Raw genomic sequence first — 18032 nt, forward strand, 5'->3', positions numbered from 1 at the left:
GTTGGGATAAAGGATTCGGGTTTAGGAATCCTCTGTAAGGCTGCACGTTGGACATTCAATATCAAGGTCCAACATCCGTGTTTAACCGACCTCTTGATCTTTCTCTAAGCTGCTTATTTTACTGACTGCCTTTTTTATCCCGATTGACTTTTCAACTTGAAGCTAAGAATAGATCTGAAGTTTTTGTGTTCTTTTTCTGTTTCAGGAGTGAACGCGCGTGTAAATCAGCCGCCATCGTCGTGAACTGGTCAAGAAAAAGAAAGAAAGGCATTGAATCGCGTAAAGTGCGCGATATTTCAGTGACCCATTGACTGCGAAGCGTATAAATGAAACCGCGTACCGCGACGTATCGATGTTTCCGAGATCCCCACCCTCCCCGAGCGAAGCTGCACACGTAGAAAGGATAATGGGGTTAGAATCGAGAAGTTAAACACGTGGGATTTTAGACTCGAATCTCTCTGCCGTGTCCAGACAAATCCGGAAAGACGAGACAGAAGTTAATTAAAGTCAATGATCGAGTCTAATGGTAAGCTGCCGGTAGAAAGAAGAAAACTTCTCCTTTTCCGCGAACGAGAAAGATCGAAGCTCGAGCCTGTAAAAGGAATTCTTAAGTTTCGCGAGGCTGCCTGCTTCCTGGTGGTTCGAGACCTTCTTGGCTGGCTAATTGCAGCTACTTTTATTATTCAACGTGTACTAACTAATTAAGAGACGCGACTTGGAACTTCACCGAGAACACGATACTGTAAACAGACGTCTGACTGGCCGCGACGGCGAAATCGTTGAGTTATACTACTGAAAACAGACGTCTGACTGGCCGCGGCGGCGAAACCGTTGACCTATACTACTGAAAAACAGGAAATTGCGATCTAATTCGATGATTTCGTCTCTTAAAATCTCATCAATCATTTTATACGGGTTGTCAGATGAACGGTAGACAATTTTTCAAATATAAATTCAAGGGGGAAGATTCAGGTCCATTGCTGATAAGCGGAATCCGTTCCATCGTGGCACGTCGTGAAGCTGAAACAGCTTATCTCCCACTTGCCGGTCTCGTACGCGCGGATGACGAAGAATACGTGATCCAGTTAGACGACAGTGAACTTCAGGTTCTCTCTCGTGTCTGATAACTGCTAATTTCCATAATGGCACCGTGTACGAGTACGCTCGCTTACGTTCTTCTCGCCCCGCAACACTTTCCATTCTCCGGCTACGGGGAGATCGATCGGTATCTGATTGATTTCCACTCGATTTGGACGTCTGTTAAATATTCATCGGGATCGATGGAAATTAAGGTCGTCCAATTAGGGAGCACACGGTTACTTTGAAGATTAGAGCTAGCATTGGAAAGCAAAATTGTCTTAATGATTCTTTTCGATCCAAGATGGAGACATTAGCTCAGATGTAAGCAGGTGCGAAGCTCTTCACGAGGATAGTGGTTAAGAGACAAAGTCAAAGTTTTTCTGTTACGACTGAATTTCTATTTTCACCATGGACTGGTATAGAAAGTTCGCAAACTTCCTCACCTTTTTCAATTACCCGAAATAGGAATATCTGAAAGTTCTTCTGGGAAACGTTTCCCGCTAACTTTATCTAGCCAGCGATTTTCTCATCCTCTCCGCGTATACTTCGAACGTGCATGCACATATCACCGACAGTCGTTCCGCTTTATCTCGCATCAAAGAGGCAACGATGAAAATTTCCTACGCGAGATGAGAATTCGAGACAGAGACAGTTCAAAGCCGCAGAATTATATTTCTATTTAGAAAGCTGCAAAGATGAGCTTCGACCCGCCAGGAAGCCAAGTCGCTGAAATAGTCAAGTGAAATTAGATCAGCTCCTTGCATTCTTTCAAAGAGCGCAAGAAAAAGCTGACCCGGTTTCAATCCATGACGTTCGTTCGTGAAACATTTCGTTGCGGAAGAAAACAGAGCGTGTCCGTGGTGTAGCGTTCGACGACTCTGGGGGTGGAAAGTTTGCAATTGGTTTATCGGCAGTTTGGTAGCTGTTAAAATCGGGACGAAACGGTCGCTGGTTTTCCAGGGAAAAGCATCACGGGAAGGTTGCGTCGGGGAGGCGTGCAGTTAGCGCTCGAACAGGCCTAAATGAAGAGAGATCGTCACGGGGACAGGTGATCGATAGGGATTGCGAGGAGCCGCGCAATTCTGGAATCGTGTGTGCGCTCGCGCGGAGATCGCAGGCTGATCGTGGCGGTAAAACGCGAGGGGAGGGACGGAGAGCAAGATGGAACTCTTCCTGATTCTCGTCTGTCTAATTGCACCGCCCACCCTCTCGCTCTCGATCAAGAGCAAGTTGAATCCAAGGATCGTTCAAACGCGGTACGGCGAGGTGCAGGGGTTAGTACGGTCCTTCGAGTACGCCAAGTTCCTCAAGCCGATCGACGTCTATCTTGGGATACCGTACGCCACCCCACCGGTCGGGGGCAACAGATTTTCACCGACCAGGGCACCCAGCCCGTGGGAAGGAGTCAGGTGAGCGCTTCAGATTTTCTTTCCCTTCTCTCTAACACCCCAAAAAGCAAACGTTGCGCTTTCTAACTATACCGATGCAGAAAATTGCATAATTTCACTGAAATTCTACGCTATGTAAGAACATGAATTCACTGTTAGAAGAGTGATGCGAACTTCTGAGAGCCCTGTTTCAGAAATTCGCAAACTCACGCTACTCTAGTGTATTCCATTCAAATGGACCGACGATTTCCTGGGGCTTGCTTCTCGCTACTTGTTGGCGTAACAAAAACAGAGACATAATTATTCATGAATTTAATCTCCATACCCTATGACGAACTAGTGGGACAAAAGATACTCAAAACCGACTGCCACAAGAAAACACAATAAACCGACAATCTGCAATTAATTGCTCTGAAAATTATTCATCATTTTTTTTTTTTTTTTTAAAGCGGATAGAAAATTTCCACTCTGTGTTCTATCAGATATTAAAATTCTGCGATATTTCAAAGATGCGACTATGTCGCATACAGAAGTAGTAGATTCAAGCGAATCCCTCTTTGTAGATTATCGGATTCGGTCGGTCCAGTTTGTCCCCAAAAGCTGCCCGACATCTCGAATGAGCAAGAAGCACTGGAGCGTATGCCGAAAGGCCGATTAGAGTACTTGAAGAGGCTACTACCTCATTTACGGAATCAGAGCGAGGATTGTCTCTACTTGAACATCTACGCACCTGCTATGGGTGAGTAATTCCATGTTTATCCGCTTCCAAGCCTTACCTTACTGCTTCAACCAACTACTATTATCGTTATTAATTAGGTCAGCTTCGAATGCTTGAAAAGCTAACTTTAACTCTGTCCACATTGAAATGTAATAATTCCGTGGACTGTGAGAAGGTTAGCAATTAAATTGCGAATATTTATGCAAAGTACAGCTTTTCCCATGTTTTTCATATCCTGTGTGTTCCAAATGTTTCATATTGATTTTTTTACATGTAGGGCATAGTTTACGTGTGTATCGCACACTTACACGTGTCATAGATGCATAAATATCCGCAGTCTACTAACGACACATCGAAATTAACTTGTCAGGCGCGGTTGCCGGAAGTTATATTGACTCGTTCCACTTAATTGCCAAGTGGGGAGACTGCGGTATTGCGTTGGATGGGGAGGAGGGATGATTTATGAGATATTTTATTACCGGCAGCAATTTCCATTGTGTCAGCGTTTCTATTCTTTGTAAAAATACCTTCAACCCTTTATTGTTTCTTTCATTGACGCTTCAATATTGATGCGAGCTTTAAAAGCGGTTATTGGATATTTCTATTAAATGGATAGAGGAAAGCGGTATGGCATCAAAATTGTCTTGCTATTTTTCAATGAAATTATCATTTTGATTTATCAGAAAGCAAACAAGCATCAACTTCAACTGATCTATCTGTTCAAATACTCGAAAGTACATTGATCTGTACAAACGAAAAATGAATCGAATGATAAAGACAGGAAATTATAAACGAACGAGAGACCGTAGAAGCTCGCTTGATACACGAAACTATCGCGAACAAACGGCGCTTCTATATTAAGTACACTTGCCGTTATTGAATACTCAAACAATTCGTCGATGTTGCCTTCTACAACCCCCTTTGTTTTCTCCTACTATACGATATATATGGTAAACATGATGGAAACAAATAAAACTAGCTTTCAAGCAGTAACGTTGATTACACTTACCTTTAGCTTGTCACAAACGATCGCTTCAACTACGTTATTGCCGCGGAATATAAAATTTCCATTCGAAAAAGGAGAAAATTATGTGCAAAATTCACCCACGCGACGGTCATAGTTATTTTTATTCAGAAACGTGTAATTTGACGAAGTCTCGTTTTTAACAAATGGACGCAGTTTCCAACAATTTTACCAGCAATTTAAAAACTTCTGCCTCGACGATTCCACCGCGTCACTGTTTTTTTCCACTCCACCCCTCATTCTCAGCCCTTTGTGCTGTCGTAGACGCGTGGACCTGTACACGTATCTTGTTGGAAAACGTCGCGACGTTCTCGTTCCTGTTCCCTTTGCCGTTCAATTTCCGGCCCGGGAGAGGGTGTAAGAAAAACCCCGGACCCAACATGGGGTGGCTCGTAGACGCGAGGAAAAGTAAAATTTCCCATTTCGCGGAGAAAATGCAATGATGTACTATTATTGAAAGCGTTCCTCTCGGTGTTCGCTGCACGCAGCGTGAGAGAAATGAAAACGTGCAGGGAAAGCGAGGGGGTTGAAAGGTTGAGCTCACCGTAGGAGGGATGCATATTGCGTACACACATCACGATGTTCGACGTTTTCACGTTGCCGATGTAAACCTTCTCTTTGGTGTTCTTTTATTCATCCATACGTTTGCAACCCTTTGTCAAAATAACGAAATAACAAACGCAGAGGGTGGTTTCGTGTTACTTAATTACATCGTCGGTGACAACGAACAGGATTATTCGAGCCGCGAATTGGCTGTATCAGGTATCGAGAAGGTGGTGCTAAAGCATTACACGTGTTTAGTAGGATGTCAATAGGCTACTCGTGTTTGCAACCCGATGATCTTCGGACATCAGAGACGTCCTGGGGTTGTCGGACACCTTATCGACTAATCGTGATATCTGTTCACGTGAAATCGATAGAAGTCAAGTCTGTATCTCATATTCAAAGAAAAGAGAAGGTATACTATCGCTAGAATTACGATTCCACATTTCTCTTTGTCTTGACAACGCGTACTCTTGATTTCTCGACCTAAAGACGAGAAATAGAGAAGCTCCGTTCGCATCCACATTGAACGCGACTGCTGGGTTTAACTGGCACAATCGTCGGGCAGAAAATAGGATTCAATTAAATTTAACGAGTTTCATTCTAATCTTTTGATTCCACGAGCCTCAGGACAGTTTAAAATTGATCAAATAAACCCTGCGCTTAAGTTTTATTCGCAAAATCGTTCGGCGAGTCGAAATTGCCGGGAGATAGCGTTCGTTATACAGAAAATAAACGGTGTTTACAATTGGCATCGTTTCGTCCCGTTGACGCGAGTTTTCGCAAAGTAGCGTTAGAGGAAGTAACCCATTTAAACGCGAGACAAGCACACCATTGCATCACAAAAGGAAGTAACGTCTAAGTGGTATCCTAGACAACGAGAACGCCGAGAGCCCTTCTGACGGTCCTTTTAAGCAATCATCAGCAGAACCTGGTGGATACTCGAACATTAGCACATACTACGAGGTTAACGAGCGATCGATCGCTTTCGTTGAAAAGAGAAAGTCAGATCTTGTAGCTGCATTTGAAAAATGGGAATAGAAAAAATCTCTTAATAATTTTATGAATCAGTTAAATTTTTTACATTGTAAAAAATTTCGCTCCAGTATATGCAGAAAGACTGTAAGCCTCGAAGGATCGTATCCACGTGAAATTTTCACACGACTAAAGGTTCTCGGCCACAGAGAATTCGAAATCAAAGAAAATCGGGCTTAACGAACCCTCGCCTCGGCTCGAAGCTTAACGCCGCATTTACGATTCAAAGTCGTATCTCGGAGCGATCCTCGGCTTCCTTAGCCAACTTATCCACCGCTTTAGAATATCCGTCGACGCGTCGCGTTAACGATCCTCTCGAACAGCTTCCCGTGTGACGAAACGTTCGAACGACACTTCTGAAACGATGCCGGGCGACATTGAAAGTTACTCGCCCCGACGAGTTCATTGTTTTCTCGGTATCGTATTCGAAATTCTCAACCTAATGGAAACAGGGACCAGACGAAAGTTCTGACTCGTTTAATGTACGGATCCGTCCTTCCTTAGTTCGTTGTCGAACTTTTCATCCGGGAAAGCGGCGAAGAAAAAGAAAGAGTCACAATCACACGGCCGCGTGCGTTCGCAATCTTGAGTCGAACGAAGAAAGAAGGTGGCAAGTTTTCTCAGCCAGCGAGTAATAATCGAATCCGCAAGTTCCTCGTGGAATTTGTTTCAACTTCCGTTGATATACTTCTTCGAGAAACGTAAACTTCTTTCTTCTCCCGTCTTCTTGTTGGACGGTCGAGACAGGAGCGGGGCTCGTCGTCCGTGAAATTATTTGTTCGTTCAGGGCGAACGGGGGATAAAGTGGCTTCTCCTGTTCCGTCAGGAACGTCCCTTTATATCGCTGATCCGGGATCCGCCTAATGCTCGCCGATGATCAAGCACCATTTGTATTTGCCACGCGGTTTCTTGCCGCTCGAATCGCGAACGTTTTTGCACGGACACGCGGAGAAAATGCTTCTCGGGCTTGCTACCACCCCTCTGGATGAAAGTTTATTCTCCCCGCTGATGGGAAACCGCGCAAAAAGGGCGAGAGTAAAGAGGGTGCGACGGCGATTCAATTAGGGAAAAAGGGAGAGCCTGGGCGAGATTTGGGTGAATTTTTGACACCAATTTTCTGGATTACACGTTGTATATCGAATGTAATAAGGATTTCCAAAGGGATCGAAATTGTTGCAGCGAGTAATACACACGTTTCTTGTACACCGAACTGTGCAGAGTTAGATACGGGATTCAAATTATTCAGTATGCTTCGTTTAAAGTTCACCAGTCACTTTAGCTACTTTAGTTCCCGAGAGTTGAAAACTTGCTCCTTCGCGGGTGAAACGTTTCAGAATATTAAAGTGCGACTAACTTATACGGAATTCAACATGTTTCTTTATTCAACACGTGAGGTCAGTTTCATCTGAGGGATCTGATATAAAATGTTTGATGAGATCTGGTTAAATAGCTTCAACAATAGCGCTTAAAAATTCCGGGGGATTTTGTTTATTCGATGATGAAGAAAAGATCAGAAATGCTCGTTTTTCGTCAAAGGTATCCGCGTGAAATGTCGTCCGTCAGACGCCTCGGGGTGACTGCGTCGCCTCGTTAGCTCGCGAAGATGTCGTTTTAATTAATCACGCCGCAAAGAAGCGTCGTCGTGCACGCGTCCCCCAACGCGCGGGATCCTTAATGAGAAAAAAAAAGGGGGGAATTCGAGCAGGATGAAGAGAGACATCAAAGATCTCTCCAGCTGGCAGCGAATGAACGGTTGGCTCGCACTTGGAATACGAATTACCTTTCACAAAGGAACATCATCCTTATCGTCTTCTCCCTTCTTAACTTTCCTCTCTTCCCCTATTCTGATCTTGCTTTTGCGCGAGTACTCGCGTGCGTTCAGAAGATAACTGAATAGGAGAGAGGGAAGGAGTATAGTCCACGTGTTATTTCATATTGCATTCGTAACTTCTTACCTCCCTTCGTTTCTTTACTTCCTTTTTCATGGGATAAAAGGTGCTTTTATTCTCTTGCTACGTGCCCAGTAGATTTTTCAACTTACTTGGAAATTTTTAAAAGATACAATTGCTAAATCCAACCATGACTCCTTGCTATCAGATATTATAATGTCAAACCTTAGCGTGTTCCTAACAAAAGTCATTCACCGACTTAACTTGTACAACCTCTCAGAAATCTCTTTAACTAGCACATACAGGGTTTCTTTGCCAACTTAAGAACGCTTCCGCCTAACTAATCCGTCCTTAAGAAAAAAGATAAGGTGCTGTAGTATTTTTCTCGAGCTTCTACAAAATTAACTTCGTTAAATTGCCTTCGTAGTATCCTCAAACTCGACAGAACGTACCTTTCAATTATGGTTCGCAACACAAGTGGAGTTATTCCGCAGATTACTACCCTTGAACCGGTCAATAGCAAGAGAAAACTGTGATCGTCGATAGTCCACTTAGGCAAGCGGGTTGCGCAACGATATCGCGAACGACAGCCGAGAATTATCGCGGCGATTTAGCCTGGCAAGTAAAGCGAACCGGTAATTACGAGCTGGTTGTTCCTCAGCCGAGACGATCGATATCTTTGCCAACAAGCATTTTAGATAAATAAACTTTTAAATAAATTTTATCTCTTCCGGATCGAACGTTTCATTTATTGAATAATATGAATACAAATCTACAGAGTGGATATCGAAGATTGCAGGAATTCAGCTTGATATTCGAATAGAAGCCAGTTCCGAGCTTTGAGATTTCATCGATAAGCACCACACGTTGAATCGGATATGCATGATATTCTAGCTGGAATTTAAAAACGAAAGGAAATGAAAAAGTCTAACCAGTAGACGTCGTTCTGGTTACACGTTGTCCCGATTAAAAAACGATTTCGAGGGTGATTTACCATCGGGGCGGAATTGAATCGCTAATCCAAGTTGCAGAAGTTTGCACGAACGGCAGCCGGAAGCATGGTTGAATTACGGGCGGCTGGAATAGAATGTCATCGTACCTTTTATGCGATGCCTTTCGATTACCTAAAACTGAACTTTGCTGGAATAGTCGGAAGTCGCGAAGGTTTTCGACGGCCACTTGGCTCCGCTCGGAACATATGGCTGAAAAAGGGTTCGACGTTTTGATTAAACGACGCTCTAGTAAAAGCGTGCCGGTATCAGCGATCGGAAGAGTTATATCGGCTGGTAGAGAATTCCTCGCGTGGAATTCTGTTTTGTTCGAACATCTTTTCCAACAGTTGTACATCAAAATGTCTAGACCATGTAAATTGAAAATTGTTCGAGTTTCAATTAACAGCCACTCGCTGAATTCTATCTTTTTTTTTTTTGTTTTATATTGTGTTTCGACAGGCTTTTCATGGAAGCTTTTTTTTGGCAACTTTGCTATTCTATGTCGTTGATGTTGCTTCTGTTTCTGTCGGAAAAAACCTTGAGGGCTGTTTTTTATTTATCTACCTGGATGTTTGTGGATAAAGAAAAATACGTATCCAATGTTTTCTTGAATTTCAAATTTGCTGCGACGTCCTTTGAGAGCCGAATCTCTTTTTGGAAAAGAGAACACAACTTGTAAAAAATATATCGAAACGAATAGTCAAAGCAAACATCCTGTGCAGGTCGCTGCTTCACCCCTTTTGGTCTACCTGTGCACTTCTCTTCCGCCTCGTCGTTGTCCCCGTGTCTTTCTCTTTTATTCGAGCATAGAATAGACCAAGAAGTTCATCGGACGAACGAATAGTCTCGAACACGCGACGTGCCCTCGATATACCAATCGTTCGTTCTCGAAACCACCATCAATGAAACAATTATTCTGAGTGCATTCAAAGAGAAACGAACATTACTTTCCCTCTAATAAATTAGTAACCAATAATGAAATTAAAAATAAAAGAAATTGGAAACACCCGGATCTAGAAATTACTGTATCTCGTTGGGAATCGAAAAAGATAGTGGAGAGGAAAAAAAGTTAATGAAACTTAGCAGGTTGAAAATTTAATTAAAGGAAGAAGGAATAAAACAGGTTTCGGTTTCAAATACAACAGCAATCAATCACACGCGTCCTTTGCGAATCTCTATCCCTTCGTTCTAGGAGTTTGACACCTCGAACGGCAGCTCTTAATTACACTTCAGCCGGATACTCGAGGCTGGAAGCAATCATTCTCACCGTAATGGCGCTATAATTCACGCTGGACACGGTACTTTTGTCGCAACGGCGCGTTTAACCGCGTTGCATTCATAACCGAGCCACCCTGTCGGTTCTTTTCGTTGGACTACCACGTCTTCAACTTCGAATCACCTAGACACGTGCACTGGGCGACGGCGAATTAATTAAGGTCAATCCTTGATTTCATTCATTAATCTCAATGTTTCAAACTTCCTTCGTGGAAAACTTTGCTACTCAGGGAGAAAATGTGACTCTTGTCGAAAACTAATCGTAGAGAATGCCATCCCGTTAGTTTCAAGATTAATTAGAGCTAATTCTTAGCATAATTGAATATGTTAATTTTTCGAGGACTACCCGGTCAATTTTGAATCGCAAATCAATTAACAAGACGATTGTCGAAGCGTCTGGTTTCACCCTTCAATCACAAGGTGTAATACCTTTAACAAGAACAACTCGTTATTGTTTCCCTTGGCTGATGATTAAATTTCTTCGAGGGGCTGTTCGAAACCTCGTTACACTTAACCCGCTTAAACGACAATCCCTCAAGTTTGCACTCGCGTCAACAAGGGGTATGTTAACCCCTGACTGGCTCGTCGCGTCGACTGCCAGGGGGATGATTATCGGAGTCGTTGCAGAACGTTCGTTTAGTGGTCAGGGAAAGTTTAATTAGTTGAAAGGTTGTGGATTGCGGTCAGGTTGGGGTGTACAGTAGCAAGGGGGTAGCAAGTGCGGGTATTTTAAGTTGTTAGGGTGGTTACAGAATAGGAATATTGATTCACCGTCGATGCAGGGGTGTTCGCGTATTTTTAACGCGGCGATCAATCTTCGATTATGCTTTCAAATTTTCTCAGAACAATGATATTCAACCTGTTAATAATACCAGATAAAAGCAATTCTACTGGGGACGTGTGTAAACGTTTTTCCTGGTGAAGTAGAATATCACAGTTTATAGTCAGACAGTAGATGGTAGACAAAGAACTGGCGTCCAAGTTGAACGGGATAACGCATGGGGTCGTAGAATTTGTCGGCCCCGTTTATTCGACGCCCGACGTACCACCTATGCAAATGTCCACCCTCTGACCAGGGGATGTCGCACGCATAAAACAATTGCGCCCCGGATTGTCCGGTGAAAAAGAGCACTGGCCAGACTATGCATTCACGCAACGTGTCGCGGTGTTGTGCGCATCGCGTAAAGGGTTGTTCAATTGAAACGCGACTCCGGATTTCGGGGGTGGACACAGGGATGATACATATTTCTGCCGCGTATCTCGACACCGGAGAAACGAAAGTGCTACAACATTTTATGGGAGGTACTTTTACCTGGTAATGATGTTACTAATTTAATTTAATTGTTAAAAATTTGCATAAAGCTTCGCAGGGTGGGCCACTTGAAAATGTTAAATTTTGACTTGAATCACAAATTATTGTTTCGTAGGAATTTTTAATATAAGGGAAACGTATCCAATTAATTTATATAAAGCAATAAAGAGATGGGGAACAAGAGCTTACTATCCCGGTTTAATGAGTTTTTCGCGGTTATTTTCTGCCAATAGCACCCGAACACGCACCAGATGAAAACCAATATTTTCCCTGTAATTTTTCCCGCAATAAATATATCCTGACGGTCAAAGCGAGTCGAGGGATCAGGGAATTGAGGCTAATATTGACGTCCCAATTTTTCTTTTAACAAACATTAACGTAATCCTGAAATTCAGCTAAAGTCTAGGACATAATTGAAATCAATATTTGTCCAGGGAAATATCTCGTGATTTAGCCTTATCCCGTCGCGAAAATGAAAAGAGGATCATCAAAGTAAGATTGCTTTCACTTTTGCTGCAATTAAAATTACCTATCTCTGGTACTACCTTCTCCCTGCTGTTCTATCATCGGTTTCCCGCCGGAATATTAGTCCCTCTTTCCCGACGTGAACTTCAAAGTGGTGGAAATTAATCAGGAAAGATCGCCGGCATCCCCGAAACTTTCCCACCCTCGAGGCCAGAGGCGACGGTGAAAACGTTCAGCCATACGGTGCGAGCATGCAAAAAAAGCAGCAGGAAAATGGCGACACGACGGTGGAAAAAAGCTGGTCGCTCGATGGGTCGGCGGGAAAATTGAAAAAAAAGAACAATGACGAGGGTGACGGGAAGCGGACGTGAGCTAGGGGTTGAAGAGGGCTCTGTCGTGGCCGAGGAACGATTGAACGCTCTCGCCAGACGGAAGAGGGTTGTAGAAAATTGCAAGGAGACTTGGTTCGTGAGAATATCACTTACTAACCTGGCTTCTCACGTAAATAAGCGATGGACACTCGTGACGAGGAAGATCGTGTACGTAATAAGTGGTGGGAAAATTGATTTTGACACCCCTGAAAGATTACTCTTTTCTACGCCTCGCGGCGAAACTTGATTCCAGTCGACTGAGAAAAGATAGAGGGTTCTATGAACTGGAAGGCTCGAATAATTTTTTGTGTGGAAATAAAGGATGGTCCCGAGGGATGAAAAGTTGCTTGTGTAAGAAAAACGTCTCACGGTATTGTCGTTTAATTAGCAAGAAAATAATTCATTAACGCAACTCGACACGTCTTTGTGTTTTACGTCTCTGAATTATTTCATAGAACAATTCATGGGAACGAATTCGTTTTCATAGTTGACGAAATTATTGTGCTGAAAAGGCAGCGTTTTTTTTTACCTTGTTTTTTGATGTTCGTTCATTTCTAAATTGTCTCGTACGTGGTACAAATACCAAGAGAAGATAGAATTGCTGCTACTAACAAGAAAAGATTTCGTAAAATGGTTCCTTCGTACTCGTCCATTGCACAGTCATTCTCTGCGTCATCAAAAAATGTCGAAAGAAAGCGGTATTTTTACCAGCTACAGAAGGAGCGTTTCTAAAGGGCTCTTTTTTCTCTTGTTCTCCCCCTTCGTCCCACCCTATTCCAGAATCATCCCTTGTGCCATCAAGATATGAAAAGAAAGAGCGTTCTATTTTCTTCTTTTCACACTTTTCTACTTTGAAATTTCATTGTTTGTGTAGAAGCAAAGCATCAATTTCCGATCCTTACCACTCTCGCTACCACACGAAAACCATCCCTTAAAGAAACAAATGAAAACAATAATATCCCTCGACAGTTAGATTTTTCTGTTGTTCTTCCTTTACTTCGTCCATTCGTAAATCGAAATACTGGCAGGAAAAAAAGGATGTTCTATTTTCTTTACTATCCATTCACCTAGATTCTTTCTATTGGAACAAGCAAAGCATCAATTTCCAATTCTCACCGCTATCACAGACGAACCGAAACCAGCCAACCTGAAAGAACAAACGGAAACGATAATACTCACCCCTGCGTTACCTCCCACGAACGTACGTTTCTCGGCAACACCCAAAACATGCTCGCACGCGTGTCGCTCATTCATCACAGCTCGTTTATCACCGACCAATGCAGCTTCAGTCGCTCGAATTCCAAACTTGTGTGCGTTGTCCCGTTGCAACCCTGCGCCACGTCCAAACAGAGGGTGTTGTAGGACGACGCTGGCTAAAAGGGCGTCGATGAAAGCGTGCAACCAGAAACAATGATTCACCAGCACCAGCCAACAGACTCATTCACAGTGTTTTCCATCTCGGTTCAACGAGTTTCTCCTTCTCTCAGTGCTGGTGATATCTTTTCGCAGCCGTTTCATTCTCGTTGCCAGAAAGAGAGAGACGAACGATTATGCAAACGAACCTCGCAACCTCGGCGTGTCTGGAAAGCGAAGCAACGTCGCGAATCGTTCCCTCGCCCACGATCAGATTGATCGAACGGACGAGGAAACGATCGGTGGAATCGGCGATTGTGTCAAAGACGCCGGCCGATCTATCATCCTGCAAACGTCTCCGGATTCCCTGCTCGATCAATCAGCTTCCCTCCACGGTCCGCGTCCAGTCTTTTTCTCACGTTCAACTGCAGCTGCATGCTTTCCGTTTTTCACCGTTCTTCTTCGCGGCTAGCACAAATAAGTTTCCTCGATTTCACGGCTCTGAAATACAGTCGCCGAGAATATCGATCTCTCGTCGCACAGTTGTCGAAGGCCGGATCTCTCTTGTTTCCAACCGAGGTCGAACGAAAGTTTTTCTCCTCGCCTTCGGTGATCGACCGGCTCGTACTTGCAGACTCTCTTTCGATTCGGTTTCAGATTGTTAACCACCCTTTCGCACTCTTCAGATATCAGCAAGTCGTAACAAAGGTCTTTGTTGGATAATTAAAGTTCCAAACACCTTTTATTTTTTCCTAAAATGGACACATCGAACGATTTGCGATCAATTCGATGTCGTTAGATTGCTCGAACAGGCAACCAACACGGCATAGAAATTCTAACGCGTGCGTCTCGCCTCGAGGCAAAGTCGAATTTCTTGCTTTTCACAAAAGAAGTCACGCCAGGGAACACTCTAGCAACGTCCCTCGGCATACGTGCCTCGTATTTCGTCCGATTTGATCCTGTTTCGGTGAAGGAAGACGCGGGTTGGTCACGTCAGCCACTTATTTACTGATATATGCTGTCACGGGCACAAAAGGAAATCCAGGTTTCACGAGGCTCGCCCACGATACGCGACAACCGGTCTACGTATAGCTCCGAATTTATGGCTTTCTTTGTCGACAATGGAGACCCGTTAATATCCACAGAAGATTGTGCTTGATGACTGGATAATTGATTCTTTTTATCCAGCTGTTGGTCGTCAATTTTCAATTCGTTGCCTACATTTTTCTTTCTCCAACGAAACGGAAACGAAACTTTCAAATCTGCTAGATATATTTCATCGAATCCTGTCTTGCCATAAATCCATAGCAAAACAGGCGCTGAATCTGTTGCATCTCGACATCATGATAAATTCCCGTTTTCATTGGTCGATCCGTTTTCGTCGCGTTGTCAGGGCTCAACGATGTAACAAAGAATCGGAATAATGCTCGTTGAAACGAAACCGTCGATGTAAATAAAACGATAAGTTCCAGCCTTCCAATTTTCAGGCGGAGGTATCTTTGGCAGCGGCAATCGGTCCTTTTTGGCCCTGATCCAACGCATCCGAGAGTCGTATTAAGTTCTCGGCAGGAAATTCGAAAATATCGCAACGACGCTTCGTTTCGTTTCGCCTTCATCGTAAGTAGTTCGTGAAATTACATCGGCAAACGTTCGTCAATTAATCCGATTCCACGGTATTTGCTAATTGTTTCATCGAGCATCTTTATCATCTTCGAATTCGCTTTGAGAAAAGTGGATTTGTTCGATTACGTGTTCGTTCGTCATCCAATTGGTAATAATCGAGTACTCAGCTCCGTGTATTGTTCGTTAATTAGCTCCAACTCGTTACTGAACTCTTGCGTCGATCTCAATCAGAAAATGTGTAACAACGTTTCAGAAATATGAAAGATTAATCTGCTAAATGTACCTTAAAATTACCAAGTTGTTGATTATCAAGAGCTAATTCTTTCGATTCAAACGATGCAAGAGGGCTAAAGAAGTTCTAAGTTCGGAAAGATAAAGGGGAAACTGTTCGAAGGCGATAATCGAAACGTGGAGCAACGTTTGGCAGGCTGAAACTAGCCAAAGTACAGAGGCAACGAAACATTTCATCGACAGCCCTGACTTTTACACCCCCGGTGTACATTCAACCCCCTTTGCACTTTCTTCCTTAGGCTCTCCGGTCCAGAAAGCCCTCATCCCGTCGTTTTCTAGCATCCTCGTCGCTTTGCACTTTGTTTTGTGCCTTCCTGCCGCTCCATCTTCTTCCAACGGCATTTCCTCCTCCTTTTAAACGGGTGGAGAAGCGGTGGCACGGCCGTTGTACCGTGCTGGCAACCGTTTCGAGTACTTAAGAGACCAGAGTAAAAGTTTTGCCCCTTTCGAGCCGCTGCTGTACGAGGAGTTCGATTAAACCGATCACCAGTTTGGCTCACCTTTGTCGCGCGATCTCGCCTCGTAAATCTCGCGAATCGGTTCTCCGCTTCCTGGAGAACTGTCCGCCGCGACGATTTCTCGCGACACGCGCGATATCAAGCCCGTCGCGACGGACAATAGTAACCCAGTGCAGCCGAATGGGTGTGGTGGCGCACCGTATTTCAGAGTCAAGCGCAGAACCAGCAGTGAACAAGTGGGATCGGTTGCCGCGAGTACTGACTTGAAGGGTGCAACTTCCATCCGGTTGGAAAAGGGCACAGATCCGTCTGTTATCGAGGCCCACTTTGTGCTAAGATTGATAATTCAATAAGTAGATTTTGGAATTAATTAGCTTTTTCAATTCGCTTTAAAATTTAATTTTCTTTTCCTTCCGCACCATTAACCAGAATGGAGCACTCTGTGAATTAGTCGGCGGGTCGAAATTCTATTGGGATATACTACTTGAACGTTCCTAGTACATCGTAACGCTTTAACCCGTTGAGCTTTTGGGAGAGCTTCATTATTTTAACGCGTTAGCTTTCAGTCGAAACCCTTTGTCGTTTCAACGCAATGACCAATTGCTCGAACTTCGCCACTTCGAACTGTCGGCCTTTCGATTGAGTTTCGCTACTCCGGCTTGTAACTTTGGATTAAATTTCACTGGTCCGTCTGTCTACGCGATTGTGTTTTACTGAGCGTGTTGACTTTGCTAGTTGAATAGCCCGACCTTCGGTTGTTCCACTTAATCGTGCTTTACTACTTGAAAGCGTCAGCCTTTCGCTCGAGTTAACCACTGCGACGCGTCTGATTATTCCCTCGGTTCTACTACTCAAACACGTCGCTACTTCCTTTGAATTGATACTCTTCAGTTACTGCTAATGGGATTAAGTACTTCGTAGCTCGATTCTAACTCTGTAGAAATGTTTTGGAAAAATATGGTAATACTTTCAAGTAGTAGTAGATTCTGATTTATAAGCAGACATTGAACTTGATCCCATCGCAACCAGACACCGCAATGTCTGCCCGATCGTTGAGTTTCACTACTTTAACGCTTTCCCTCGTGGATTTTACCGACTTCCACCCATTCTCCGACCAAATATATCTTTCGTTACCAGCGGTATAAAGGTAAAATACGCTTGGCGAGGTATGATTCCCTTCTCTTGCCGCGGAATAAAGGAATAACTGAAAAGAGAAACGGTTATTTTCCAAGCGAAGCAGCCGCCGCGGCGTGTAGAAAGTTTGCGAGGAAAAGAGAGCATTGACTCGTCGCAGTAACGATGAAAATCTCTTTTTTTTTTATCCCGAGCATACGTTCTACGAGAAGCCCTTAGAGCTTTTGTAACGCGATAAAGACGAGACGGAACAATGGTCGTTTAATCAAAAGAAACTTCAATTGACCCTTCTGAATGTAATTCAACGTAGAAAGAACGATGTTACGTATGCGTATGAAACGCTGTTAATTTTGGAGCGGAAACGGATCGATGGAAACAGATTTAGGACGGGCTGGAAATCTGGGGACAACAGTAATTGAATTAATTCGACTGGTAGGAAAATTCTACCCGTTGGCAAACACACGGCCGGAATTTGTTTCTCCAGCTTGAATGGAAAGGCTCTTTTCCTCGGCCGGCTATTTTAAAAGACGACCCGTTTAATTAAAAGCTTCCTTTGCACATCCAGACCAGAGTGTTTGCTTTGCCTACGAAAGAAAGTTTCCCAATTTCGGGACACCCTTGCACATTGAACTGGACGACAATCGTAAAAAATTAATGGTGAAAGAAACGATTCTACTCGGAGTTCTTCCATGAACAATGATAATAAAATATTGAAATATTATTTCTAATTCAGACAAAGGAAACGTTCCTCGGAAGGCGTTCCTTACATCCGTGTTTTCGTCAGTGAAAAACTTTGTTCGGAGTACTTATTCCGTGGCTCGAGCGAAAAATGTCAAAGGACATTTGTCTCCGCAAACACTTCCTCCTAGAAACTAATTCCTCCAGTTTAACCGCGCGAGATTCTTGCTACTCCACCTAGTCCCTTTACTCTTCCTTCCGTTTCCAGCAGACTTGCTTTCTTCTTTTTTTCTTCTTATTCGCGCCCAGCACGCCGGAAAATCAGGCCATCTGTTCGAGACAGTTATATCTGGCAACCGACACCTCTCTCATTCCCAACGTTCTGACCGTGCGTGAAGTTTCA

General features: G+C 43.7%; 1 protein-coding gene across 3 annotated transcripts in view; it reads left to right on the forward strand.

Annotated features, from left to right (window-relative positions):
- The window catches only part of NLG-4 (neuroligin 4), a 202162-nt gene that overhangs the window by 49698 nt on the left and 134432 nt on the right, over window positions 1-18032 (forward strand). For 2 of the 3 annotated variants that reach the window (XM_034328689.2, XM_034328686.2), the window contains exons 2-4: window positions 206-526; window positions 2041-2489; window positions 3032-3207. In XM_034328689.2, coding sequence (XP_034184580.1) covers window positions 2242-2489; window positions 3032-3207 — 424 coding nt within the window. In that variant the 5' untranslated portion in view covers window positions 206-526; window positions 2041-2241. Of the gene's footprint in view, window positions 1-205; window positions 527-1994; window positions 2490-3031; window positions 3208-18032 lie in introns of all 3 variants that reach the window. The other variant, XM_034328687.2, reaches the window with a different exon arrangement.

Source organism: Osmia lignaria, chromosome 1, assembly GCF_051020975.1.
Source record: "Osmia lignaria lignaria isolate PbOS001 chromosome 1, iyOsmLign1, whole genome shotgun sequence".
NCBI classification, from domain to species: domain Eukaryota; kingdom Metazoa; phylum Arthropoda; class Insecta; order Hymenoptera; family Megachilidae; genus Osmia; species Osmia lignaria.